Source organism: Pteropus alecto, unplaced genomic scaffold, assembly GCF_000325575.1.
Source record: "Pteropus alecto unplaced genomic scaffold, ASM32557v1 scaffold22, whole genome shotgun sequence".
Classification (NCBI taxonomy): domain Eukaryota; kingdom Metazoa; phylum Chordata; class Mammalia; order Chiroptera; family Pteropodidae; genus Pteropus; species Pteropus alecto.
In genome coordinates this window covers 7,486,326-7,514,100 of record NW_006434839.1, presented here as the reverse complement: position 1 = coordinate 7,514,100, position 27,775 = coordinate 7,486,326, and the positions used below count along the sequence as shown (strand labels likewise).

At 47.5% G+C, this 27,775-nt stretch overlaps 1 protein-coding gene across 5 annotated transcripts in view; it reads right to left on the bottom strand.

Moving 5' to 3' along the window:
* PLXNA4 (plexin A4) overlaps positions 1–27,775 on the bottom strand; it is a 418,764-nt gene that overhangs the window by 306,062 nt on the left and 84,927 nt on the right. The window contains exon 4 of one of the 5 annotated variants that reach the window (XM_025045938.1): positions 7–604. The exons of 3 other annotated variants lie outside the window; for them this stretch is intronic. In XM_025045938.1, the coding sequence (XP_024901706.1) occupies positions 404–604 (201 nt within the window). In that variant the 3' untranslated portion in view covers positions 7–403. Of the gene's footprint in view, positions 1–6; positions 605–16,518; positions 16,740–27,775 lie in introns of those variants that run through there. One more of the 5 variants, XM_025045939.1, reaches the window with a different exon arrangement.

Here is a 27,775-nt window from a genome sequence, read left to right as displayed (position 1 = left end):
TCTAAAATGACACGACATAGAGCAAGCTTTGAGTCTCAAATCTCTTCCGGAAATAGTCTTGAAAGACACTCACATCCTCTGAAATTTGGTGTGAGGGGTGTGAGGGCCACACCCTCAGCTCCTTGGAAGAGGATCTTCTGCCCTCTCGCTTCTGCGGGGTAAGACTCCAAGAAAGGCGGTATTGGCATCTGCTCACAAGCAACTGTCCTATTCCAACCCAAGCTCTCCGGTCTCCGAAGGGGAAGGTGGGGAGGATGTGAGTATCGGCACAAGGGATCAGGCACAAGTATCAGCTGGAAGACAGCTCCCACGACAGTGGGAAATGAAGGCCCTAATTGCATTCCATCATTGGTTAAGACCTTGGGTCAGCACACATCAGCAATTATTTACTCTGGCAAAGTGATCAGGGAATTGGGGCCAGGGAATTGATGTATTGGGGTAGGGGCGCGTGGGGGTACAGAAGAAGAGGATAGCAATGGGAAGGAAGCTCTTTTTGCAGCTGCCTCTTCCTAACTGGGATCAGCTCAGGCTTCGGTGTGGGAGCTGCACGCCACGGTCTGCTCCTCCAACATGGTGAAATGCCTGGAAGCCTACATGTGAAAATCTGGGGGAAAGAGAAAAGCAGAGAGGGATAAGGGCTAAACAAACAGTTGCTCATTAACAGGTAAAAATCCCATGTTCATCAGGGAAAGGATGGAGAAGTTTCAACATACCTGCCCTTTGCCCAGAGGCGAGAGCAGAGAAATTGGATCAGGCAGATAAGACCACAGCAAAGACAGGACAGACTGGAGGACAAAGGGGATACAGATCCTAAACAGGAACTAATACTGTGTGGCAATGCTTCTCCAAATGTGGCCCCTGGACCAGAGGCATCAGCATCACCTGGGAACATGCTAGAAATGCAACCTCTCAGGTCCTACACTGGGTCTATTGAATCAGAACTCTGGGGGGTAGGACCCGGCACTGTTTTGACAAGCCATCCATGTGATTCTGATTCACATCCAAGTTCGAGAACCACTCTGTAGGGCAGAGACTCCAGGTTTTGGTTCCATCCTTTGCCCACCAGAAGTTGTTTCAAATTTTGTATTCAGAGTTTTACTGGAAGCTATGCATTGTTGTATCCAGAGATTTTTATCTTTGACCCGCCGTCAGCAGAGATGACATTTGAGTGTGGTTTATTCTGAAACAGAAGAATTACGTTTGCACCGAGCTCTCAGCAAGGTCCCAGCTTGTCCCAGCTCCCTTGGGTGAACAGCAGCTGTTTTCCAAGTAGCCCATTGGGTCCAGAGTGTCTGGCATCACCACAATTTACTGTCCACAGAAATGGAAGCAGCATGAATACCATAATAGAAGGAAAGGAAGCAAGTAGCTTCGAGCACCTACTCTGTGCCAGGCACAGCCCTGGGCATTTCGTACACACCTCAACCCATCCACACAACAGCCCCATTATGGAGATAAGAAAACATGATCAGAGAGGAGAAGTAATTTGGTCAAGGCCACACTACTATAAGTCACATCCCAAAGTTCTTGTTATGCCACTACGTGGGCATTGCCTTCTCCTTATCCTATAAATAGTAAAAGAGCCAAAAAATAAAATAATCTTCCGTTTTCTTTGCAGTTAGTTTGCAAGCAACAAAACCAAAAGCTGCCTCATCACCCATGCAAGAGGAGGAGCTAAGGTTCTGTGAGGCTCTAAGCAGAAGTCAGCTGGGAAATGGCCCCACAGAGAGGAGGCAGAGTGGACCTTGTTATGGGATGAACTGTGTCCTTTTAAAATTTACATGTTGAAGTCCTCACCCCAGCACATTGAAATGTGACCGAATTTGGAGATAGGGTCTGTAGAGGCGATTAAGTTAAAACGAGGCCATTAGGGTGGACCCTGATTCCAATATGACCGGCGTCCTTACAAGAAGAGGAAATTTAGGCACAGACAGGTGCAGAGGAAAGGCCCTTGTGACGACAGGGAGAAGATGGACATCTATAAGTGGAGAGAGGCCGCAGGAGGAATCAACTCTGCTGACACCTTGTTCTTGAACTTCCAGTCTGCAGAACTGTGAGACAACAAACTTCTTGTTTAAGTCACCCAGCCTACAGTACTTTGTTATGGCAGCCCTCTTCCTGTCCCCACTGTGAGCTGCCCACCTTCCGCAGCTCCTGCAGCGTGCCCTTGCTGAGGCTGATTCTGGCCATCAGGGCAGGCTCTTTGCCCTGGGCTGGGGCTGGAGGCTGCAGAGGGGCCGACTCCTGACCTCAGAGGCAACAGGATTTCAGGGAGACAGGCAGCTCTGAGAGGCAGTACCTATTGTCTGCCTGCAAGCTGTCTGCCTGCCTCCAGCTTCAGCTGGGCTGTCTGCACTTGCACGGCAGGTACCCGAAGAGGCAGCTCTGGCCGTTACGGTGTTTGCCTCCTTCCTGGCAGGTGCCTGAAGAGAGAGCCTGAAGCCCTGATGGCTGAGGAAGGAGAACTTTAGAGCTGAGACAACGCAGGAGAGGATTTACAGAAAACAGGTTTACCTTCAGGAATGGGGAGGGTCATCTGGCTCAGGATGGTGTAGTGGGAATGAGAAGGAGGCAGGTAGCAGCCGTGTGGCAAAGTGGATGAGGAGGGAGGAAGGGCGAGCTTATAGGATAGTGTGCCCGCGTATCTACCACACACGCGCGCGCGCATGTGCACACACACACACATGGGGCGCTGCTCACATTTATACTTGGAAACGCAGCAAATCCCAATACACTCACACACACACACACTGTAGGGTGACACACCAGACACAGTCCATATGTCTTTGAGGGTATCCAGAGTATATCTGCTGAACGAAAGTGCTCCTTGGAGAATTTCCCTTTGCATTCTCTATATAGACTTCCTTTCTGGGCTTCAAAACTGCATCTCTCGCACAGCTGAGGAGAGAATTCAACAATCACAGAAGCCTGCCAGGACAGTCCACGGGGCCCAGATATCCCGCAATGAATTTGGGGGTGTGCGCACATGGCTCCCAGTGAGCTGACTAAAAGCCTCCTCTCCCCAGCCCAGAGCATCTCAGGAGACCGAGGAGGAATGGAGGGGGTACGTGGAGTCCTCGGGAGAACAGACAGAAGCCAGCCTCTGCAGCTCACAGCACGGACAAGAGAAGGCGTCTCCCTCTCCTGCTTCTTGTCCCTGATGGGCCCCAGAGGCAGGAGGGAGACTAAAGCCATTTGTCCCTAATTACTGTAGAAGTATTTGGTGGCCCTGGTTGGCTTCTCCTGTCTGTAGGGCCCAGAGCTCTCTTCGAACACCTATCTCCACCAATTTCCTCGGAAGAGGCTGGAGGTGCAAGCAAAGCCTAAACAAGCAGAGAGGCTAAGCAAGCAGGTCTGGACAGTGATGGGATTAAAGTCAGTGACAAATTTTATTAGGGAGCTCTAACCGTGCCCAGATAAGTGTGCGACGGGAAGATAACAACTCAGCCGTGAGCTGTCTGGGCCGCTGGGGAGCCCTAAACAGACTAAGCCCTGTAATGGGGCCGGGAAGAAAGGAGAGGAGGGGAGGGCCAGGGAGGAGTTGATGAATCAATCAGAGGGGCTGAAGGCAGGACTCCCTCTCCATTCACACCCAAGGACCACCCTCAGCTCCAGCGCCAGCTCCCCCTGGGAGGTCTTGGGTAGAACTGGAGATGACCCATATGTTCCCACCGAGAGAGCAAACGTCATCTTATTTGTCTCACTACTTACCAATCTCCATTTATATTTCAACGGTTATATATTTTTAAATCTCATCATTACCTTTTGGACCTTCTAAACTAATTCTGCCCGCACTGGACCCTGTCTCCCATGTCACATAAACAGATGGAATTTGGAGCTTTTCCACTGTGGTATTTGAGTGGGTGCCTTGCATTTTTTTTTTTTTTTTTTTACCCTTAGGTTTTTTAATGGGTTTTGGAAAATTCTCTTGCCTTGATTCAATAATATTAATATGCTTTAAATGAACATAAAACAGCTTTTTGCAGGACAAAGATAGTATGAAAGCATTATAAAAGCTTAAATAGTCATGTGCAACAACCATAGCTTAAAGTTATTTGACATCTTTGAAACCACAGTTACTAATGGAATGAAGTGTTTTTTAAAAAAAATTGTAAATGTACTTTTTTGTATATGAAAAAGGTATTCAGCTAACAACTCAGTATTTTGTTAATTTTCTTTTTTGAAGTAATTTTAGATTTAAAGAAGAGTTAAAAAGCTAAAATAGAGTGCTCCTGTATATCATTCACCTAGCTTTCCGTAATATTAGTATCTTGCACAATTATGACACAATTTCTAAAACAAAATCAACTAAATTCTAGGCTTATATTTGGATTTCACCAGTTTACCCACTAATGTCTCTTTTCTGTTCCAGGATCCAAACCGAGATCCCACATTGTATTTAGGGTATTTCGTACTTTGATATTTTTCTTCCTACCCATGCAAGAGTCTTTATTACTACCGAAAGTAAGTTACAATTTGATGAAACACATCTTGGCGTCTTTTAAATACGCTTCTCTGGTCTCATCCACTGACCTTTACCCATGGCGCAACAAGAATCCTAGGGAATAGCAGAAAGATTGAGCAACTTTGTGGTGTACAATGATGATGCTTCGTGAAGGCAGGAGCTGTGGATAATACGGTGAAAATCAAGAGATGATGGTATCTCCCTGTGTGGTACACTAACTATAAAGCTTTCCAGAGACAACTGGGTCCTAATCCCTGGAGCCAGTGAATACTACCTTATATAGCAGAGGAGACTTTGTGGATGTGATTAAGTTAAGGATCCTGAGATGAGGGAGATAGTCCTGAATTATCTGGGTGAGTCCTAAATGGAATCACAAGTCTCCTTATAAGAGAGTGGTAGAGGGTGATTTTACTACACACAGGAGAAGGCCATGTGAAGACAGACCAGAGAGAGATTCAAAGATACTACACTGCTGGCCTCGAAGTGGAAGAAAGAGCCATGAGCTAAAAAATGAAGCTCTAGAAGCTGGAAAAGGAAGGAAATGGATTCTTCTCTAGAGCCGCTGGAGGGATTATGGTTTTGCTGATTCCGTGATGTCGACCCAGGGAGATCCGTTTCGGACTTCTGACCTCCAGAACTCTAAGAGAATATGTTTATATTGTTTTAAGCCACCAGTGTGGTGGGAATTTGTTACAGCAGCCATAGGAAACTAATACGCCTTGTCACTTAGAACAATGGGCACTTGATAAATTCTTGTTGAACTAATATTCTCAGGTACCTCACTCCAAAACTCACTACGCTGTGTTGTCTAAAAGGAAAAAATATTCCCTTTCTGCTATTTTCTGGAGAGGATGTTAACCAGCCTCCCACAACTAAAAAGCCCTTTTCTAAAAAAAATCTAGTCTATATTTAGCAATTTCTACTAAAGCTGAATATATGTGATGACCCAGCAATTTCACTCCTAGGTGTATTCGCCATAGGAATATGAAAACATGGCCTCCAGAAGACACACACACAGGTGTTAAGAGCAGCACTATTTATAAAACGCAAAAATTGGCAACCCTTTCAAATGCTCATCAACAATAAAACAGAAAACTAAATTTTAGTCTAGCCACACAATGGGATGCTATACAACCACAAGAATGAACAAACGACAACTATGTGGGGATATGGACCAATCTCTACTTTGTAGACACAAAGTAGAGCAAACTGAATGAGGCAGGAGAGTATGTGCTGCATGATTCCATTCCTGTGAAGTACGAGAATGGGGAACCTAATCTAAGCTGTGACGAGTCAGGAGGGTGGCTGTCCCCGGGAGGGTGAGGATAGGGACTCGAACGGGCATGAGGGGGCTTCTGGGGAACACGGAATGCTCTGTGTCTCGATTTGTGTACCGGTCACATGGAAGAGCTCAGCGCGTGAACACTCACCAAGGCGTATATTTATTTTCACTTTCCCGTATGAATATGGTAGTTCGGTAAAATGTCACCCAAGAAACCCAAGTTGGGAAACAGTTCTGCCAAGCTCATCTGCTCCCGAGGCAGCCTGTAATGGAGAGCTGGGCTCAATGCCGAAAGGGACAAGCACGGCAAACAAGGCCCGCCGATTACCATAATTATATCCCAGGAACGTGCAAAGCTCTCATTTTCCTTTCACGTCTGTGATGTTGTGGGGACACGGGCTGCAATTACGGCCCTAACATATGCAGCTTGGGAAGCGTAAATACGTACATCTACAGGGGCCCAGGTGAGGCCCGTACGTTTCCACGGAAAGACCAAACCAGAGAGCACAGCGTAGCCACCACCTGCCTCCTGCCGCCCAGCCACGAAGCTTTCTGACCCTTTGCACTGCCTGTGTGAACAAAGAAAGAAACTCTGAGGACAACGCCCCTGAGTACAATTTTCTTCGACAGAGCCCCTAATTTAAAAATTGAGCAAAAAAGCACAGGGCGAGAACTTTAAAAAGTCGTTTTGAACACCAATGAGATTTTTTGTTTGGGAAAGGAGTCTTAATTTTCTTATTTGAAATTCAACCTCCTTGGTTATAATCTATCATTCAAGAGAAGCTGGGAGCAAACTGAACGGCCGCAAATGAGAACTGGAACGATCCTATTTCCTTGGCAGTACAGAGAGAAATGCCAGAGACAGGCCAAAGGGCAGTGACGGGCTGGAGTACGTTTGATTTTGTCAGGTTCTTTCGGGTGAAGCATAAGAGGGAAAGAAGATGAATGGGGGTCTGGTCCTGCATTTTTGAATGGAGCTTACTCTTCTTAAGCATTTTCAATTTACAGTCCTGCTTCCCAAGACCTTCAGGCCAAAGGTCAGCGTGTCAGAGAATCTGGGCTTGTTTTAACACCAGTCCAGGTAAGCACAGACCACAGGTAAATGGAGCAAGGTAGGGGCTTGGAGGGTGGTGGGGGACCGATGTGAATTGGGAGGCTCCTCTGCCCTTCGTATAAAGTATCCCAAAACAAAACGGAAATCATGTTAAAATTATCTGCTTGTTTCCATGATCTGCATCAAATCTCCTTTCCAGAAGTGTGGATAGTTAGAGTCGACTAAATTGCAAAAATGCCTGATTTTCAAATTCACATTTGTACAAAGAGTGCACTCACACTTTGCTCCTTCTCTCTCCCCATCCCTCTTCAATGATCACACTCACACACGCATGCAACAGTCGCCCTGCTAGCCTGTGGGAACACACGTAGTGAAGGGGTGCTGCTTTCACACAGTATTTATATTCAGTGAGGAGTGCAGCTTTGGGCAGGTAGACGTTCTCACTGTCTGCTTCTGGAAGTCCAGGTGAGGAGATTACAAGATGGCAGTCGATGGCAAGAATCCTGGAGGCCACGCACTATTCAGGTGCAACATAAAAAGAATTCAAATCATAAATTCTCCACATACTTTCAAAAATAGCTACGTGGGAAAAAATAGCTGCACGGTCACCCCTCCCTCCCGGGGCTCTAGCGAGTTCACCCCTCCAGTGACAGAGCTGCAGCCTTCCCAGAGCTTCAGGTGCCAAAGAACCATGGGTAAGGTTTTACCAAGGAGGACACCAAATCAGGCTGGGACAACTGAAGGTGGGCTGCTGGCTGAGAAGTGGGACTGGGGGCTTCAATGCAAGAAGGCAGTGTGTACGCTTAAAATGGAGTGTACGTCATCACAGCCTCTCTATGCATGTTTCTCTGTCCTTTACTGCACAGAGAGGAATTCTGTCCTCTGCTAATCTCACATATCATTCACTATGAGGGTAAATTTTGTTTTTCAGTGAAACACAGACAGAGAGAGAGAAAGAGAGAGAAGAGAGAGAGAGAGAGAGAGAGAGAGAGAGGTATTGGAAATCTATAAACATTTCAGAGAAGAGCCCACCCTATTTTCTCAGAAAACCACCATACCTCCCCATGTAACCTCTCTGTGTAAGGCTGAACAAACAGAAAAAAAATAAGCAGAAAGGTTATTAGAGGACTAAAACATAAATATAAAAAAGACAGGGGCTCACACATACAAAATCTTTCTATGAGATAGATTTATTATAAGGAAAAAAGAGAAAGGGAATGCTTGGGAAATTTTCTTATTTGTTTTTCAGTAAGATTCAAGAGGACTTTTGCCTGAAAAATCAAAGTAAATAGTATCTAGAACAAGGGTCAGCAAACGTTTCCTCTAAAAGACCAGACAGTAAATATTAGTAGCCTTGAGGGCCACAGGGTCTCTTTGACACCTACTCAACTGAGCTCGCAACAGCGGCTGACAGTACGTAAAGGATGGGTGGGACCAGATCCAGACTCAGCTGTAGTTTGTCCTCCACATGGGACCGAGGAGGAAGGATCTGGAATCAGGCGAGTTTACATAACAGCTGAAGAAAACCTCACGGAAAGCACTCAGCTACAGAAAGCACACTGTAAACTGAAAAAGCATATTTAAATGCAATGCAAAAGAAATTAAATCCACATGTATACATATTCTGGTAAACTTTTTCGACATCTAGAGAAAATTCTACAAACGCTGAGACAGGTATAAGGAAAAGACAAGCTACAAAGGAATCAGAATCCGACTGGCCTCGGGCCTCTCTTCCATAGTCACCTCCCAGAGACAATGGAGTCATTTCAATAACTTGGAGGAAAGAAAAATACTCCCTAAGTTGTCATTGATATTTACATGTGAGGTCAACAGAATGACACTCTCAAACATTCTAGGGCTTAAAATTACATTACCAGTATTCCCCTCGTGAAACAAAACAAAACAAAACAAAACAAAACAATGTCTTAAAGATGAATGCTAGTCTACCAAGAGACAAATCAAAATTAAGAACCCACAGGTGAGAAATTTGCAATGTAACAGATCTACGAGTAATGATAAGCTGTTAGAGTTATCTAAATACTGAGTATAATTACAATTACAAAAAAATATAGTAGTCATGTCAAAAACAATGTTTGAAAGGAATGAATGAATACTGAAATTATCATAATGCAAAAATATTAACATCTTAACTCCTAGGTCATAATAACAAATACTGAAAAATGGGGCAATGGAAGGACATAAAATCATACTGTTTAATTCTTAACTTTGATGCTTATGGATTTAAATACACTTTCAAAAACTTAAGGATAACCACTATGAAGTTAAAATGGGATGAATACTTTCCAAATCACCAGGAGGAGATAAAAAAGAGAAAAATCCAATTCATGGAGCAAAAATTAACAGAAGATAAAAAGGGAAACAGAAAATAAATGAGTTAAAAAGAAAATCAGAAAGCTTAAAGATGAACAGCCAAAGCGCAAAGGCTGCATTATGAAACTCTAGGCTGTCATTAAAAATCACGTTTGAAGGACATTTCATCACACGAAGAAATGCACAGAATAAAAAGTGGAGAAAAGGCATAATATAAGATATACATATAACATATGTTATATATATGTGTGTGTGTGTATATATATATATACACATATAACATGTGTATATATTTAAAGGACATGTTTATTTAAAAAAAAAAAAAAAAGACACACAGGAATACACTCACATGCCATGAATAATTTTCTGAAAGTGGTACGATTTCAGGTGATTTTTATTTTCTTCTTTCTTCTTTTTCTATATTTTTCTACAAACTATTGCATATACATAGTCACAACCATTTTTATAAAGCGATAAGCATTATAAAAAACGGAAGTTTTAGGGGGCCATGAAATCAAACTGATTATCCTTCCCACGGTAGAGAAGAGGGACCGAGAAGATCTGGAAGGTATTCTCTGCCACGGTTTGGGTTCAAGCAGTCAGCAGACACGACCAGGCTGGAACCTGGATTTTCCATCATCTGCTGCTTCCTGCACAGGATTCTCGGGACACTTGAGAAAAAAATCCACTGTAACAGCTTTCATTTTCACTGTATTTACTAGATGCTTTGTGCAATGTGCTTTAATCTTCCTAACAGCCCAGGGAGACACATAAATTTACTCACCCCATTTTATTGTTGAGGCCACTGAGGCCACAGAGGCTTGCATCAGGTCACACGGCAGGGAAAGAAAGCTGTCAGGATGTGAACCCAGGTAGCCAGTGTGGACAGCTGGTTTGTTGAATCCCCTTTCTTTTCTTTTTTTTCGGGAAGTTTGGCAAAAGTTGTCTGACTTCATGGCTATTATTTTCTAATCTGTTCATTCTTCGCTCTGGCTTAGGGGAACACAACTGTGATGGCCGCTATCTCTTACTTTCAGCTGGACCTTGAATACAAATGCCCCAGATTCTTTCACAAAGACTCTGTAAGCCGCACCCCATGAGAGCTTCCTGAGCAGACATACTATCCCTCCAATCTAGTTTCAGTGGATAAAACGGAACCAACTTCGTCGCAACTCCACCCACCCCCCACATCCTTCCCTCATAAACTAACCACGGAGTGGAGGCCAGCGGCCTGTCCAGTGTCTGTCAGAGTCCTGAACACTTCTTTCTCCCCACCTCAGGCCCAGCAGCAGCCATAGAAACCTGTGCTGGCTGTCAGCCAAATGAATAAAATCCCTACCTTCGCTTAAAAGGCAGGGGAGGAGAGTGGAGAGCTTACCTCTGAATTGCAATGTTACTAGGACACAGTTTGCTGTAATAATACCAATTAACATCTCTCCCTACTTAATAGTTTCTAGTACAGGGTAAAAATAGCAATGCACGTGGTGCCGAGATGCGAAAAGTAACAATGGGAATATGCGCTGGAAGAGCCTGGCTCTAGCTCACCTTGGAAGGAGGATGAGATGCGCGAGAAGATGATGGAAGGTTTAGGAGGGGGCAGCAGAGGACCCGCTAGAATTCAGGGCCTTTCTTCATCTTGCTCTGCTTCTGACCTGAGCTGCCAGATGTGCCAGTTGAAGGCACCTGTGGAATAGTGAATGTGGTACTGGTCTCTGAATCAGAGCTCCCGCCACTAACTAACTAGTTTTGTGACCTCGCTTGAGTCAGGTGGCCTCTCTAAGCTGATTCCTTATCTGCAAAAGGACAATCGAGATTCTCAGCACCCACGTCTCAGGCAGGTGTGCCGTTCAAGTGCAGGAACACAGGAAAGGGCTTTGGAAACGATCCCGTGTGATTCAAATGTTAGAAGAGGTCCCTACGGATCTGGCAGCAGTATTGATGTCGAGGACACTGGCCAATACCTTTACTGATTACCAAAATGAGGACTGGCCGTCACTCGGAGCCTGAGGCAGTCCTAGGGAGCCCAGGTGACAGCTACTGTGAGGCTGTGATGGTGAAGCATTGAAAGGTCCCATTCTCCTCATTCTCTTATACAGATACCTCTCCAGTTTCCCAGGCCTCACCCAGGAACACGGGACACACAGCCCACGTATCAGGATGATTTCATGGTTCACTTGTGTCGGGCGGGGGCTTCCAGCTAAACTCAGCAGGGCTCTTTGAGCTCCATGGGGTGTCTAGGAGTCTTGCAGGAGGTGGGGGGCGTTGGGAAGACAAGGGGAAGCTCTGAAACCACTTCCTTCTTCCCCTCACCAACCCCATCCATCAACTTCAACCTGACTTGATTTTTATCAGTTTTATGTTTGATTTCCATAGAAGATGTTATTTGAGGAAAAAGTTCTGTGTCTAAAGGCTTTAAAATCTCTGCTTTAGAGGCTTGTAAGAATCACGATCGAAGTTCAGGGGAAGAGGATGTGGGCCTTCGAATGCTGCAAAGTTACCTAAGGGCCTCTTCCCGCACACAAATAATGACAATATTTTCTTATCAAGAGAATGTAGTCCAGCAGTAATGCCCTATGCAGTTTCTCCAGGCACATGGCACTGTACCCGTGGACAAGGAATTGTCCTGTTCACAGAAAAAGCCTTTCTTCCTTTCTCATGTCCTGGGGTTCCAGAGTCATGGGGCCAGGAGTGTCGGCTCAGGCTGGATGAGCCCAAATGAGCAAGGAGTGACCACAGACTTGGACGGGACCTGGGCAGAAGTTTGGGGGAAGGAAAAGAAGCAGAAAGACCAAGAGGGACAAGCCTCCCCCTGTGGAGCTGGAGGAGAGAGGGGCTGGAAGGACACCCATCAGCCCATCTGCTTCTTTTAAAACTGTTCGTTTTAAAAAGAGAAGGTTCTGTAAGCAGAGATGCCAGCTTAGAGCTAGAGAGCATCCCCTTCAAAGGTGTAGAAAGCACATGAGCAAAAACAGGCCCCTGTTCCAGGCGCCCACATGGGCCGGGGGACCTGACTTCAGCCTGGGAAACCTCAGAGGTCAGAGAGTAGAAACCACTTGGCCCAGCTTCTCCCCCGGGACATGGAAAAGCTCGAAGCCATTAACCAGAGAGGTAGGAGCAGTCACTTAGCAAGCTCGAGATATGCGTTGGCCAGAGAAGCCTGGCTAAGCTCCCTCTGCAAGGAGCCCCATGGGGTTCAGCCCCATGAACTGAGGAGCATGGGTGGGTAACTGAGGCCTCCAAGGTGACAGCAGGATGTGAGCAGGATGTGAAGAGCACCCCAAAAGCAACCTTTTTCAGATGTCACCCCCTCCCTTAGGGCCATTCGCCCCATTTCTTTCCCTGATGGCTCCATTTCCTTCCTCGTTAAATTTGGTGACCATTTTCTAAGCTGTGCTCTTTTAGTAGATGAAAGGGAAGTTGCTGGTAACAAGAAGCCCAAAGAAGTTTGTCCACAGAGGCAGTTGCCTGTCCAGAGGCAGCTGCCTGGCTTTCTGAGCAATCAGCAGGAGACTCCTGCTGGGGGCAAGTCACCTGTCGGGAATGCGTTTGAACCTCTTAGAGAGACTTGCACTGTCACCACCTCTTCGCTGGTCAGCAGCAGCAGCAGCAAGTCCCTAAACAGCCCTGTCAGGTAAAAGTCCCACTACTTGTTTCACACATGGAAAAGCTGCAAGACAGCCCGAGACGTTGTTGGTGAGGAAGGGGATCGAAATCCCACAGGCCCTGATTTGCCTGCCGGCTCGCTTGCCTCCTGATTCATCAAGTAAATAAACAAGAGAAGGAGCTCCGGCCCCCATCCCTGGAGTCATCCCCACAGCTTTGCAGAGTGGCTGGTTTGGGGGCCAAAAGAGGTGTGAGGTTCACCGACCTACCATGGGGAGGGCACGGGCTCGCATTATTTTTCCAGAGCTGAGTCAGTCACACACTCTTGTGGCCAAGGTGACCCATTAGGCAAGAGCTCAGGGTTCTGCCTGAGGCCACCGGCCACCATCGTTGTTTGCTGTCCCACTGCAGGGGGCATGGGAAGGGCCTCGGCCTTGTCCCTACCCTACTTCAGCCAACTTATCCCACTGCTCTGCAAACTGGCTCACTCATAGGCTGCTCTCCCCCCAAACAGGTTCGCTGCATACGCACGTTTTCTGGGAAATTAGCACACGGGGAGGCCAACGTAACTGCCCGAGATCACGAAATGTACGAGCGAGCGGTGAGCCACGGACTCAGACTCTCGGTCTCTTCCCATGACGTGGTGGCCCCGGGTAGCACTGCCGCAGGGGGTGCGGGAGGGCACTGCTTCCGAGACTTGCCGATACTTTCGACAATCTCATCATTCAGGGTAGCCGTGTCCAAGTGGTGAAATATGCCACCCCTGGACCACAGCACTTCTGAGGAATACAGCCTCTGGGCAGTGGGACCATGGCTGGCTCACTTCAGCGTGCCAACGTCCCACCACGCGTGGTTAAAATGTTCCAAATCTATCAAACTTAATGAAACACCTGTCTCCTCTAACGCCATCAGAGGTGATTACACATGGCCCTCACACACTCATACTCACACTTACACATCCAGACTCCAGCTGGCTCATTGGCTGGTTCCCAGGTATACCTGGGTGTGCTCCCTGATGAATTCTGGTGTGACCGAGCTGGTAAAGCCCCTCCTAGTTCTCGACTCTCCGGAAAAAGTGGCAGAAAGCTCTAATTTGGTATCAACTGAGCCTAAGATATAAGTTCAAAGCAATTAAAACAGAGATAGGAAAATCTTTATACTCAACCTATAATGCTTTAAATGACTGATACATGCACATATGGTATCGTTGAAAACTTATAATTCACATTTAGGAGACCAGAAATTGTCCCCGCTTATCATTTTGTAAACCGATGTTAATACTAAAACACATCATGCACATTCTACACAAATAATTTTTCCTAATAGTGTTATTAGTTTGCACACTCCCAGTGAACTCTGAAGGGAAAAAAAAAAAAAAAATCTCATCTCAGCAATCCAGAGGGCTGAGGTCAGACGGGGAAGTCCTGGCCTTACGGTGAAAAAAGCAGAACAGACAATGCGCCTAGTGTCCCTCTCCATGCTCGCTGCCCAGTGACTTCCCTCCCTCTTCCTGCAGAAGTAGGAGAGGGAGAACGAGATGAGAAGCAAGGCAGAGGAGTGTGTGAGAGTAAGTCATCAAAAATGGCCAACAGGTCCTCCTCAGTTTTTAGGCACATACTGTTACACACACATTTGAAGAAAAAAGGAATTATATAACACATCAGCTGTTCCTTTTCACAAGCCCAGTGGAGATCAATCCTATAAGTATAGATGCCTGTGGGAGAGTCCAGGGATTCTTCAGGCGGTGAGAGGAAAGATGCTCTCTCTCTGAGGCTCGGGACACAGGCCCCGGGATGCTCAGAAGCTTCCAGCATGGAGGGCTACCCACAATGTTAGCTCCAAGTGTTTCCTCTCTGGAACCTCAGACTCCCTGTGCGCCCCAACCTCTCCGCTGCGCAAAGCTGAGCATTTGGTGGTGAAGCCAAAATGAGCTCTAAAATGCACGCGGGGTGAAAAAATGTCTTTTATGGTAACAAAGGGCCCAGCACTTAGTAGCTGCTCACTTTTTCTCATCTTCCATCCTCTCCTTTCCCTCCTGAAGAGGCCCTGACCGATTAAGCAGTGATTTCGACCTTTGTGGAGGAGCCAGCTTTTGCTGATGATCATGCAAGTGGGGCCAATCTGATCGCACGAGCCTTTAAAAGTGGAGACCCTCTCCTAGCTGTGGTTAGTAGGTGACGAGACTACAGAGAGATGCAAAGTGGCTGGCTTCCAAAGTGGAGAAAGGGCCCATGAACCAAGGAATGTGGGCAGCCTCTGAGAGCTGGAAACGGCAACGAAACCGATTCTCCCCTAGAACCTCCAGAAAAGAATGAAGCCCTGCTGGTTCTTGATTTTAGCCCACTGAGACCCGTGTCAGACTTCTGACCTCCGCAACTCTCAGACAGTAAATCTCTGTTCTTTTTAAGTAAGTTTGTGGTCATCTGTGACAGCAGCAACAGGAAACTAATACACAGCTAGACCCTGGCAAGATGTCTGTCATTCCCTCCCTATGTCCCTCCAGGGCCATCTTCTCTGAAGGTGCTCCTGGCTGAGTCCTCCCAGCAGGAAAGCTCTTCCCCTCAACTGTTACTTCTGTGGAACACCTTGGCCCAGCCTCCTTGACGGGACAGCAGCAGCCCCGTCCTGTCGTCCACTTTCCATTGGCCCTGGTTCCTTAACGGGACCTCCATGTCTCGTTTCTCGTTCCTGGGACCCTTCGAGTTCCAAGCTCATTTGTCCGAACGAGAGACCACAGACCGGTGGGGGAGAGGCTCTTTTAGGCTGTGGTACCCAACTTTTCTCACATCCCTAGAGGTGGGCTTGCAAAAGACCAACCGTCAGTGCTCGTGATGCAAGACACACAAGGGCAAACGAAGATGTGGCAAGCCCCTTCTCAGCCGGTCTGGACACACTCTCTACACTGGTTTTTACGTTGGTCTTTTAAGCCTCCAAGACCAAAGTGGGGTTTTGGTGATGAAAGCAAATCTTTACAATAGAGAACCTGGGAAGCTGAAAGGGGAGAGGTATAAACCGTCAGAGAAGAAACTCCCTCTCCGTGGATAGCCGTCGCGGCGGGATCTGGGGCACACTGTTGACTCTCCCCTAGCCGACCAGCTCCCAAGCCTGCCAGGGGCCCTGGAACCCAGTTCTGGGCTGTCAGCAAAGGCAAATTTAGCAACAATGATCTCATCTTGCAGAACAGCCCCAGGGCCTCAGAGCGCTCTGGGCAACATCACTTTGACAAGTTGGAAAATGGACGTCACCATTGGTCCCATAATGTAGGTGGAGGCACAGAAATCCTCAGCTCACCAATGAGGAGCGGGTGCAGATGATGGCCAGGATGAGGTGGCAGGTAGCAGGCTGGGTGAGGCCTGGGGCCTGCCACCCTGCTCTCCCCTGGGCCCTAGAGACCCTGGGTTTGGTGAGCTGGTGTTTTAAGGCAAGTCTACAGATACCGACATGCTTAGTTTGAAATGAGTGGCAAGCAGATACAAACATTCTAATTGGGAGGTGATGCTTATGTCCCTGCGAACCTTCCCTCGTGCTTACGCCAGGACATTACGTGACAGAGTATTTATAAATGTAGCAGCAGGCAGAAGGTGGGGGAGGGCTGAGCTCATTCCCTCTGTTGTTTACTGCAAATAATACCAAAGCCCTGCAGAAAGCGGGGTGGGGTGACTGTCACTTGTCCCTCGAAGTGAGTCAGTGGCAGAGAAGAATGAGAATTAGTCACCAAGTGCAAGCCCAAATTCCTGCTCCTGGATCAAGCCACCTCTCTATGGCCCTGCAGTTGATTTTCTGGCTTATCTTAGCTGGAGACTTTTGCTGGTCAGTTCCCCTGAGGATTTTTCAGTGTGTTTCATGGTCAGATTCTCCTTCGTGCTTTGGAGCAAAGAGATCACAATGGCTCCTCCAATGCTGCCCAGAAGTCACAGGAGGGCAGCGGCGGGCATGTCTTTGGCTGGGATGAGGACCCCTGGCTCCTGCTTCTGCAGCCAGTGGACAGGGCCGCACGAAACTTCCTGATGGAGGGAGGCACAGAAATACTAAGGAGAATGGTCTCGGTACGTCTTAAATAGAAGAAAATACATTTCTAAATAGGAAATAAACACGGATACTTCTAGAAAGTTGGACTCACAAAAAAGAGGTCCATGTCACACTGCTAAAGGTGACGGTGAATAAATGTTGTCTCATAAGAAAAGCCAAGTTTACATCCAAGGGTGGAGCTGTATGTAGTTCCATGTCAGATTCAATCGTGTTAGAGACGATCAACTCCCGGAGAGCAAGGGCTGGGAGTCTGAGAAATTCCTTACTGGGGCGTGCCAATGGGACCTAATGAGGAACTCTCAGAGGAATAAATCAAAGCGTACTGAGAATTTTGGGTGACCACCAAAATAAAATCTCTTCTGCCAAAGACAGCAAAGCATCATTGTGGCCGAAGAAAGGCAAGTTCTGTAAGCAACTTAGAACAGAACGGGTAGCATCTCTTTTAAGATGTTAGAAAAAGCTGCAAAGAGAAACTGTAAGACAAGACAAGAAGCAGGTGTGAGGGCTGCACAGCAGGAGGATAGAGCCAAGGGAGCAGATAATCCTCAGAGGGGTCCGAACCAGAGCCCTGGGCCACATCCCATTACACGCACCCATGCACACACACGTGCACACGCGCCTGCAGCTCTGGGGTATTTGGAGAAGAAACAAAATGAGTTTGGAGAGTGAACCATTTATCCTGAAGAGGCAAAATGAGTTTTTGTTTTTCGTTCCTGCCGTCCTTTTAATTAAAATTTAGCTCATAAATCAAAGACCTTGTTTCTAGGCTGCAGGAGGCGGTAGGAGGGTGCCCGAGCTTTTCAGAGCCGAATGCGCCCTGCGTGTGCCCCCTTCTCTCACCTAGGTTATTCACCCCAGTTACAGCACCTCACATGTCATGGGAGCTGAGTGAGTAGCCAGGATTGGCCCAGCTGACTTACATCTCTAATCTCTCTTATTGGGCTTCCTGAAGCTCTTCCAGAGGGATCTTGAGTGTGTATGCACACACGCATACACAGAGTCGAATCCCACGAGGACTGGTTAGTGCACCTTTTTGGAGCATCTGAGGTTTCCCCTGGAGACAGACCCTCACCTCTGGAGACCTTCCACGCTCACTGCCTGGGTTCACGTGGGTGTTTACATCCATGGAGTTCGAAGACTCTTCTTAGAAGCTTACTAAACACAGAAAGTCACGTGATCCTCACCATGTCCTTAATTTTCATTAGTTTTTTTCCTTCTACCGAATCAAGGAATGCTCTACAGATGTGAAGGGCTCACTCATAAGAGAGATGGAGTGCGCGTACATTAATATGCTTGTTGTTCAAAAGGTGAAATATGTGTGGATAAACAATTTGTCCAAAATCAGAAGTGCAGCCAGCAACAAAGCTGAGATTTCCTGGCTGTCAGTTCCAACTCTTCATGTAACGGGCAGGTCTGCTTCTTAACAGTTTAGCGTCTGGGCAACCCCAGACACAGACCTGGGCAGACACTTGGTTGTGAAGGTGGCAGGGAGGCCTAGACCCAGAGGAGAGAAGCAGCGGCATAGCACTGAATGGCTCCCTTTGCTCCTTCTCGCCTTCCTCTGGCTTCAGAGAATGGTTGCCATGACCACTGAGGAAGGATATTGTTTCCCCATTTTTAAGCTGCTCATTACCTAAGCATCTTAAAGTACCTTGTGTACCCACAACTCACATGCCTTCCTACTTTGGGGGAGAAAAGGGGACGAAGAGAGGGAATCCCCTTTAAGAAAGGGAATAAAGAGAGAGTTTTATTTTAGCTTCCTGTCCAGGATCTACCCATGATGCCATGGACCTCTCCTTCTCTGTTTCCCCACCCCTACCCCACCCCAACCCAGCTACCCTCCTCTGCTCCTGCCCCAAACAGAGAAAGAGTCCAGACAAAAACAAAGGTCAAAGAAGATGCAAAGGTCCCCTTCCCCCTGTCCCCAGACCCAAGTCCCTCAAAAACAAATTTAAAGCAGAGAGATTAAATTATCACTAAGCTAATTATGGGAATCACACTTAGGCCGGCTGCCGGGAAGCGAGGTCAGCAGGCAAGAGGCATTAAAATTACAGGCAGATGCAAGAAGCACTTAAAAAAGCAACTGGGAGACTCATTATTCCCCACCCTACACACTCGCGCACACACATACACTCACGCATGGAAGAGGAAGAAGCCATTCTGACGTCTGAGGCACTGTCCATCTAGGCAATAGTGAGAGCATTTGACAGCTAAATAGCTTCACCCTGTCATCATCTTGAAGTCAAAGTGGGTGAATCAGAGGTAAACTGATTAGAAGGTGTGCTGCTAATTTCCCAGAGAGAACACAAGGGAGGTGGGGCTCAGTCCAAGAGGGCAGAGCGCAGAGGGCACCAGCCCCAGGCTGGAGTGCAAAGGGCCTGGCTCCTAAGTGTGCATGTGTGAGCGTGCACCGGTATGCATGGAGATGAGGCACACCTGCACATTTAAGATGCGAGCGTGTGTGTATGTGTGAGAGGGGCACACAGTCACGCTCGTGTGCATATACGTCTTATCTACCTGAAAACAGAAGATGAAGAGTTTAGAAAGGATAAGGAGACCCCTCCTAGCATATTTGCAATAGTTCAACTCCTTACGAGCTCTCTGTGGTTGTCAAGGCCCTCACGATGGCTGCCACCAGCTCAGCCGTGAACATTCATATCATTTTGCGTAGTTAGGGATGCTCAACGATTCCTTTTGCATCATTGATATGATGCAAGTTTAAGACAGGAGGGCCCCAAACTGGCAGTCTACAAGGGGAGTTTGAGAGCTAAAAATCAATGATTCTCAAACTGATCTGCAGGATCACACTGTCCCTTAAGTCACCAAATCTATAAAGAAATCATGGAGCCAAAGCTGCCTTGGGACTTACTACCGAATAGTTATCCTTGGCAGACTGGTCAGGATAACACGTGTGAGTGGATTATCACAAAGTAAAAATCCAATGCTACATAATGACGGGAAGAAAAGGGCAAGAGCTGAGAGGGTAGACGAAACATAGGGAAAGTAGGTACAGGATTGAGAGAGTAGCCCAAAAGCTCAGATTAAGGGGAGAGGTATTGAGAACGAGGAACAGAGTTCAGCAGACTGGCGGGGATAGGTGCTCAAAATGACAAGGGTCATAAGGAGATGTTATAATCAGATCCTCAGCTCCAGAGGGCTTGCACAGCAGTTAAGGGATATGACTAAGTAGAAGCAGCCATCCTCCAAATGAGTAACGACAGGGACCCTAGTTAACCTGCAACTGGAAAAATAATCAAGAACCACTATACACAGTTCCACAGGCTGTTGGGAGGCAGAATCCTAGTGCGAACCCAAAAGACAGAAATGGCTGAATGTGTCCCAGGAGGCGGGTCAGTGGTAAGTGGAAAAGCACAGCTTGTCTTTTCCCTGGGACACCTCCCACCCCTCCTCAAGACCACCGCCCAGTCTGCTGGGGGATCTGGGCTCCAGCACAACTGCTCATCAGGAGGGAAATGGCCGGGAAAATCGCCGGTGCAGGGAGGTTGCTGATGTGAGAACTGCCATGTGTAGGTGGAAATCCCACTGTCTCTCAGGTGGGAACCTCTTCCTTGGTATTTAAATTTAGCCAGGGCCCTTGAAGATCAAAACATGCAGGGCCCTGGCTGAAGGCGGAGCTGGAGGGCCTGCGTCCTCAGTGTGGCTGGGCTGTTTACACGTGCAGCCACAGGCGGGGGCCACAGAAGGCTCGATGAGGTGATCTCCTTTTTTTTTTTTTTTAACTACAAGAGTTGAGAGGATTAGAGCTGTTTCAGGAAGAAAAACCTGGCGCAATTTATAGAACCATTAAAGAGGGGGCACCTAGAGACCAGGAAACCAGTTACAACCTTCCAAGCTCTGGGGCCCTGAGCCAGAGCAGGGGCAGAGGGCATGAAAGGAAGGTTCTGGCAGACAGGTATGCTGGCCGGGTATTTCATCCTCTCATGATGTGGAGGCAAGATTTACTCATAACTCCAGAGCAAAGCCTCAGGTGGAGCCCATGATACTATCATGTAAATGAGTCAAAGGGCAGGCCTTAGATCAAATCATGTGACCTCTGATGAGTTGCTCAACCCCTTTCCTCACATGTAAGATGGAGGTTGTAGTATTTACCCTGAAAAAAAAAATGTTGAGGATTACATGAGATCATCGATGTACATAACACACGTAAAACACCTGGAACAGTGCCTGGTACCTACTAGGTACAAAGCACAGTCGTCTTCCCATCTCTTTCAGATCGCTAGGAAAACGACCCCCTCCCTAGGGAGCAAGGTGAGTCCCAGAGGAGGCCAGAGTCAGGAGGCGTGGATTCTCCATGGCCATGCAGAGCTCTCATCAGTCATCATTTCAAAATCTAAATCTCTCTCATCCACCATCATAACCTACCATCTCCCTAAGATTAAAAGAGCACCGGGCCCGCCTACCCCATGCTCCTAGGCCTCCTGCTGAGGACGGCTCCCCATCCAATGGCCCTGTGGGTGTGGCTGGCCACTTTACCCTTCCTGTTCATCCTCTGGATTCTCCAACATGTCTGCACAATCAAAACCTCAGGGAGCCGTAAGACAGGACTCAATGCGTGGGCCACTTTTGTCCCCTGGCAGGGCTGTGCCCCTTGCCACACCACTAAAAGCTTGAAGTTTAAGGATATTTGGTTGAGAGGCCCTCAATGGCAAAAACAAAGCCCTAGTGTGGCAGGCGGCCTCCAAAATTACCTCAAAGACCCTCACCTCCTGGTATTTAAGCCCTTGCAGAAGCTCCTCTCCCCAGGTGTGGGCTGGACCATGGGACTGACTTCTAATGAATACAATACAGCAAAAGTGACGGGATGTCACTTCTGAAATTAAATTTCAAAAAGGCTGTGGATTTCATCTTGCAGGCCCTTTCTCATCCTGTCTGTTGTCTGTCTGTCTCTCTCTCTCCTGCCATGTTCTGTGAGTAGCTGTAATAGAGAGGCCCACTTGGCAAGAGATCTATGTCTCCAGTGAGGTCCTGAGGCCTGCCTCTAGCCACATGTGTAATACTGGAAGTGGATCCTCCCCCACTTCAGCCTTGAGCCCGGAGGTCACTGCATCCCCAGCTGACACCTCGACTGCAGTCCATGAGCAACCCTGAGTCAGAGGACCCAGCTAAGCCACGCCTGGATTCCTGACCCACAGAGACTGTAAGACAATAAATGTCGTCTTGAGCCTCCATGTTTTGGGATAATTTGTTACACGGCAATCCATAACTAATATACCTGTGTCCCCTGGGGTCAGGTAGAAGGTATGGAGTGAATGTGGGAGACTTGAGAGAGCTATCTTAGAGGTCACTGCGACTGCCCCTGTGAGGAGCCAAAGCTGCTAGAAAAAACACCATGACACCACCACGAAGCAAGCCGGTGGCCACGTTCACAGGAAGTCGCTTGAGAACAATTAGGGACTATAAGCAGACCCCCAACCAGAGCTTCAACTGGTGGACTCTGAGTAAGTCCAGCGGCCACGACCTTCCTCATCATCACGGCCGAGGAAGCTGCAATGATTCCAGGTAATGGAGACCTCCCTGGTCCTGCCTCGCTTGAGAGCCTCCACTGGTGTGGACGATGACTCTATTCTCCTCCGATGAGATACTAGCCCAGCTGTCAGGGGGCCGTTCGCCGCCGGGGGCCGCTTCCTCTTCCTGCCTCTGCCTCCTCCCTCTTCCTCTGATGCATCATTTCTTTCATCCCTTCCCATCTTTGTCGTCTTGGTTACATGGCCAGGCTCCTGATATGCTGCTAGTTTTCATTTTAATGATATGTTCTTGTAAAGTACAATATTTTACTTCAATTGCATGTGTCACTGGATAAATTCCTCCAGCGTGTCTGGCATTTGAGCATCAGCTGACTGAGTGCATTCTATGATTTGGGGGTGTTTCTGCAGTACTGTCTTCAATTTTAATGTCTTTGCATTTTAATTTATGATCAGGATTATTCTATAGAAAAGTGTGTGTGTGTGTATATATATATATGTATATACACACACACACAATTCAAAAAATGTGGCGCACATATATCACTAAATCTTGAATTGGCAAAGCTCATTTAAAACCATCTCCTGAAATCATGTGCACGCTCAATGATCATTTGGACAGTAGTACGACAAGTATTCCAGAGGTGGTGTTTTCTGGGGATCTCGAAGTGTGTTTTTGAGAGGGCACCAGGAGGAGAATGAGTCTACACTCCAGAGACTGGCATCAAGCTGCTCTGAGAGTGGCTGTGGCAGAAGCTGCATCATGAGGACACCACCCCATGCCTGCTCAGGATAGTTCCGAGTGACCACTTGAGATCCCTCCAGGGACATGCAGGGACAGTGGGTGGGCCCAAGGACAGTGTAGTGAGAAGTAGGAAAGGGTGAAAAAATAGTGCCAGTGAGGATGTATTTATGTAAAAAGAATGGTTGAGCGAGGGCTTAGTATTGTCTGAGGATGTACGATATATATGCCCAAGAGGACATTGACCAGCTTAGCTGCCCTGCATGTCTACCTACCAGGTAAATATCCCCAAAAAGGTTTAAAATCCAGCAGAAGAGACTGAAAGGAAGTGAGAGGAGGACCATGAGGAGTGGATAGGTTGACACTAGGCAAAGTTGCTCTGACGGCCAGTCTTAGGGTTCCTAGGTTTGAAGGACGGATGACAGAACAGCCGTCTCTTGTCCCTGCTTAGACTTAGATGTGAAATCAGAGGAAGGAGGGTGGCACCCCTGGAACATCTGTGGTGCCTCCTGAATGCAGCACCTCAACCTCAGCCTCCCCGTCATTTAACCCGCAAGTTAAGATCTAAACAGGCTTTATCCTTGCCAGACCGGGGTGGGAAATGGAAAAACGACGTGACGAAAATAACCAAACAAAAATGCTTCGATGGCCGTTGCCCATCATGGAAATTGCCCAGTATCATTTCTTCCATATTTCTTTTCCGTTCTGCTTGGGTGTCTTACTCCATGCAAACTGGCTGCAGAAACTCATAACATAACAGAGCTAACGGACCCAACGCTACAGCAAACATGCTCGGCCTCTGCTCTAATCCAAGCGCTCCTGGGCAAGCTGGAGTCCAACATGGCATCGCCTCCAGCCATCTGGAGCAGCTTCCACAGCACGAACTTCTTTTTAATTAAAGTCGATTCAAATTTCCAGGTAAATATTCAGACAAAGTCTCAGATACGTTGAAGAAAGTTGCAAAGCAGGGGTTGCCCATCTCTGATCTGACGTTGTTCCGTGACTCAACAGCACGAACTTCTTTTTAATTAAAGTCGATTCAAATTTCCAGGTAAATATTCAGACAAAGTCTCAGATACGTTAAGAAAGTTGCAAAGCAGGGGCTGCCCATCTCTGATCTGACGTTGCTCTGTGACTCAAGCATTGCAGACACACACACACGTGCGCACACACACACACACACACACACCCATGCACTCTTGAGAACTTATGGTCAGAATGACACAGCCCTACCCCACTCTGGCTGGCTTCCCTTCTGGACCTGTGCTCGGGGCCTATGGAACACAAGCAAATCGATTCCAAAATAGGTTCAAGAAAAAATAAATTAGGAAGATTAAACTGCGTGACACCTCCCAATAAAAATGATTTTTGTGTCGCCCACTCCTATGAATTCTCCATGCTGACACACACCCAATTTCTATCGAGAGGAGGGTATGCTGGGGTTTGTATACACAAACGCGCGTACACACACGCACATGCACACGCACATGCACACACACAGTGAATATCCTACTAGAAAGCAATATCGGGGCCAGCCAGACTTCTGGTTCACCAACGTCCGCAAAGTGCTCAACCCCTTAGGTGTGAACAATTTACCTTGCAAAACACCCAGGAAAGACACAATTGCAAAACGAAAGGAGCGTGCACACCTCAAGTGGAAGTTTATGATGTTTTGGTTCACGAGGAACATCAGTCTCGCCCACTAATGTCAGGCAATAATTCATGGCTGAACAGCAGCCGTAAAATATGACCACTAGTGGCAGGAAAGAAGGGAAAGAGGGAGGGGCGTGTTCTGGCCAAATAGCTAAGCGAAGAGGTCTTTTCCTTCTGGGGGCGACACTGACCTCATCACCTCAACTTGGGTCAAAAGTTTTAGGATTTTACAAACACCTTAAAGTAAATCAGGGTGGTGTGTGCTTTTAGATTTTTATCTGTCTTTGAAATTTTAACAGTCCGTGGGTTATTTTAAAGTTCCTAGGCACCTCTAGATGACTGTAGCATTTCTTTGCTGTATTTCTTAACAGCACATGCCTATAACGCATGCCACGGGAAAGGCTGCTGATGCCAGCAGTAACACACACACACACACACACACACACACACACACACACCCGAAACATAAAAGACACCCAAATTGGCACTCTCCTCACCTCCTTTTCCCCTGCCTCATGGGATGTGTATACTAAAGGAGTGAAATTATGGTCATTATTAGAGGCAAGGGTGCAAATGATGGGGACCCATACCTTTCAAACAAAACAAAAAATCAGTAATTTTGAGGGCAGCCCATGGATAGCTGCAGTCTAGCTCCTGGACCCCTGAAACCCACAGTAAACTTCCTCACTCTCAGCAAACCCCCAAGTCCCCTTCTGCCCACCCTCCTCAAGTCACTTGTCACATTGCAAAGAACTCCGCAAGGCCCTTGATACACATAGGAGATTATTACAGGGCTCGGAGAAGCCAACTCTGTAATTACTTATAGCAACAGTATGATGTCCATTATTCTAACCCCTGCTTTCAGTAGCTCACAAAACTTCCTGCAAAATCCTCCTGCAGCCCCAGAGTTTTTCATGGCTGGGCCTCTGCCCAAGAGGTGGATGTGGTCCTGATAACCTCTAGGAAAAGCAAGACAGGGTGATTAGAAGGAAAGGGGAGTGGTGCTTAGCGAGCGAGGGTGGTGGGAAATTCTATTGTTTAGAAAAATAAATAAACCGGCCAGTTTTGCTTTTTATTATTTCAAACAACAGACTTGGCGGGCCAGCCTTCCCTTCCCAACTCAGACTGTTCCCCTGGGCGGGCTCTGCTGAGTTTGCAGGAGCAAGAGCCGAGCTCCAGCAAAACCATTAAAAAGGCTGCCACTCAGAGCTCGTGGAGCAGAAAGTTCGGTTGTCCCGATGGCTGGGCTTTCCTCAGGAGAGCCGCTGGCTCGACCCACCCCACGTGACCCTCTGCTCTTGCCTTGCAAATGTCCATGCTTCACCAGTCCCACCACTGCTCTGGAAATTAAATGTGCTGCCCCAGGTGGCTGAAACAGAACTGTTCTTATATAAACCCCCCAAAATAAAAGATGGGAAATGCCAGCCATGGTTTATAAGTTTCCTGGTCGGGTGTTATCTATCATTGCTGGCCTGGCTGACCTGTATCTGGGGACACTTCAAGGTCAAGCCCTGCCCCCGGCCTACTCTGTGAGGGTTGTCTCTGTGCACTTTGCGTGCTCAGGCTCCTGGGAGTGTCCTCAGACCACACGTGTGGAGACGTGCTGCACTCTGACCTCCCCGTCAGGGGACAGACACCACCCCCCCGCCCCCGCCAGGTGAGAGAGAACCAGCCCCCATCAGCCTCGGTCCACCCTCTGATCAACAGCACACTTTGCAAGCTGACTGTGTTGGGTTTACAATGCAGCCACAGCCAGGAAACACATCTTTTTTCTTCCCCCCAAGAGAAAATAACCGTCTGTTCTGTTATGCACTGAACTCTCAATGTTTATTTCACTGACACCACATTCCAAGCAGCTCAAACAATAGCAAAGAAAAAGAAAAAAAATCCTTCTACAGTGTCTACTCAGTCTTGCCAGCAAGTAAATGACCCTCTGGCACCTGGTGGGAAACTCGATGCGTGCGTGGGAAACTTTGGGCCCGTGGGAGCAAGTTACCTCTCTCTTGCACTGGCATCGGGCTCGCTAGAGAAAAGAGCTAGAGCTCCCCAAACTGCCTGGCCTACTTATCTGCTCCCAATAGTGCTTGTCCATCCATCGGACCAGGCCAAGCAGGTCAGCAGACATCTCGTTGTATGAATTCATTGTATGAATTGTATATGGAAAAGCCTTCGGTATTCAGAACTCACTCTTCCAGCAAACCAAACTCATCGAATCCTGGCAAAGAATCAAGTCATCTGCACGACCTACGGAAGCGCCCTCAAGGCCCTGCTCTAAAGCTCATGCATGCCCCTCCTCGGTTTATACGGAGACTTATAAGACACGATTTCAGCAAGTTTGGGTGTCTGCCTTCCTGGCTCACCAAAAGTCGGAGGTGGCACACGGAGGGAGGAGGAAAGGAGCCGAAGTCGACCAGGGTTCCTGACAGCAAGTGGAGATGATGAGTGACAGACAGTGTGCATTCGGGGAAAAACCCAGATGCTGCAATGGACACGGGAGTTGTGTGGGCACAAGAGACCTACGCCCTTGTCGCATCCTCTCTGGGCGTCCATGAAATTCAGTTCAGTACATGAGTAATAAACAACAAATGGGCCAAGGCAGCAAAAAACCCTTCGATTGCGTTTAGTACGTTCTTTGCAGAAAGGCGGGAAAGTATGAAATATAATTCTTGAAGCTATATAGATGATAGTTAAATTATTTGTTAATTTGGCACTTATTCTTTGGTTACTCCTTAGAGGCAATACTAGATGGGTGGTGCTTTGCCACACGTGTCATCAACATACGTTTTCTCTTCCAGATATGATCCGTATAACTACTCCACACACATTCCCTCAACTCACACACACTCTGCTCCCTGCCTCTCAGCCTCTGCTCTTTCTACGCCAGACCCACTGCCTGCTCCACCGAGATGCACAATTTAAAGAAATGATTGCTGAAACGTGCTGTTACGTGGTAGGACGGCAGAGTAGACCCAGTCTTCTCATTTGCAGAAAACACTTATTTCCCCTTGACTATCTCGAGCTAAGGTGCAGAAATACAGCAATGAAAAAGTCGGGAGCAAGGCCATCTCAGATCAGACAGCGCTGCTTTATCAGCCCGAATCATACAATATCCTGTGAATTCCAAAGGACCTAA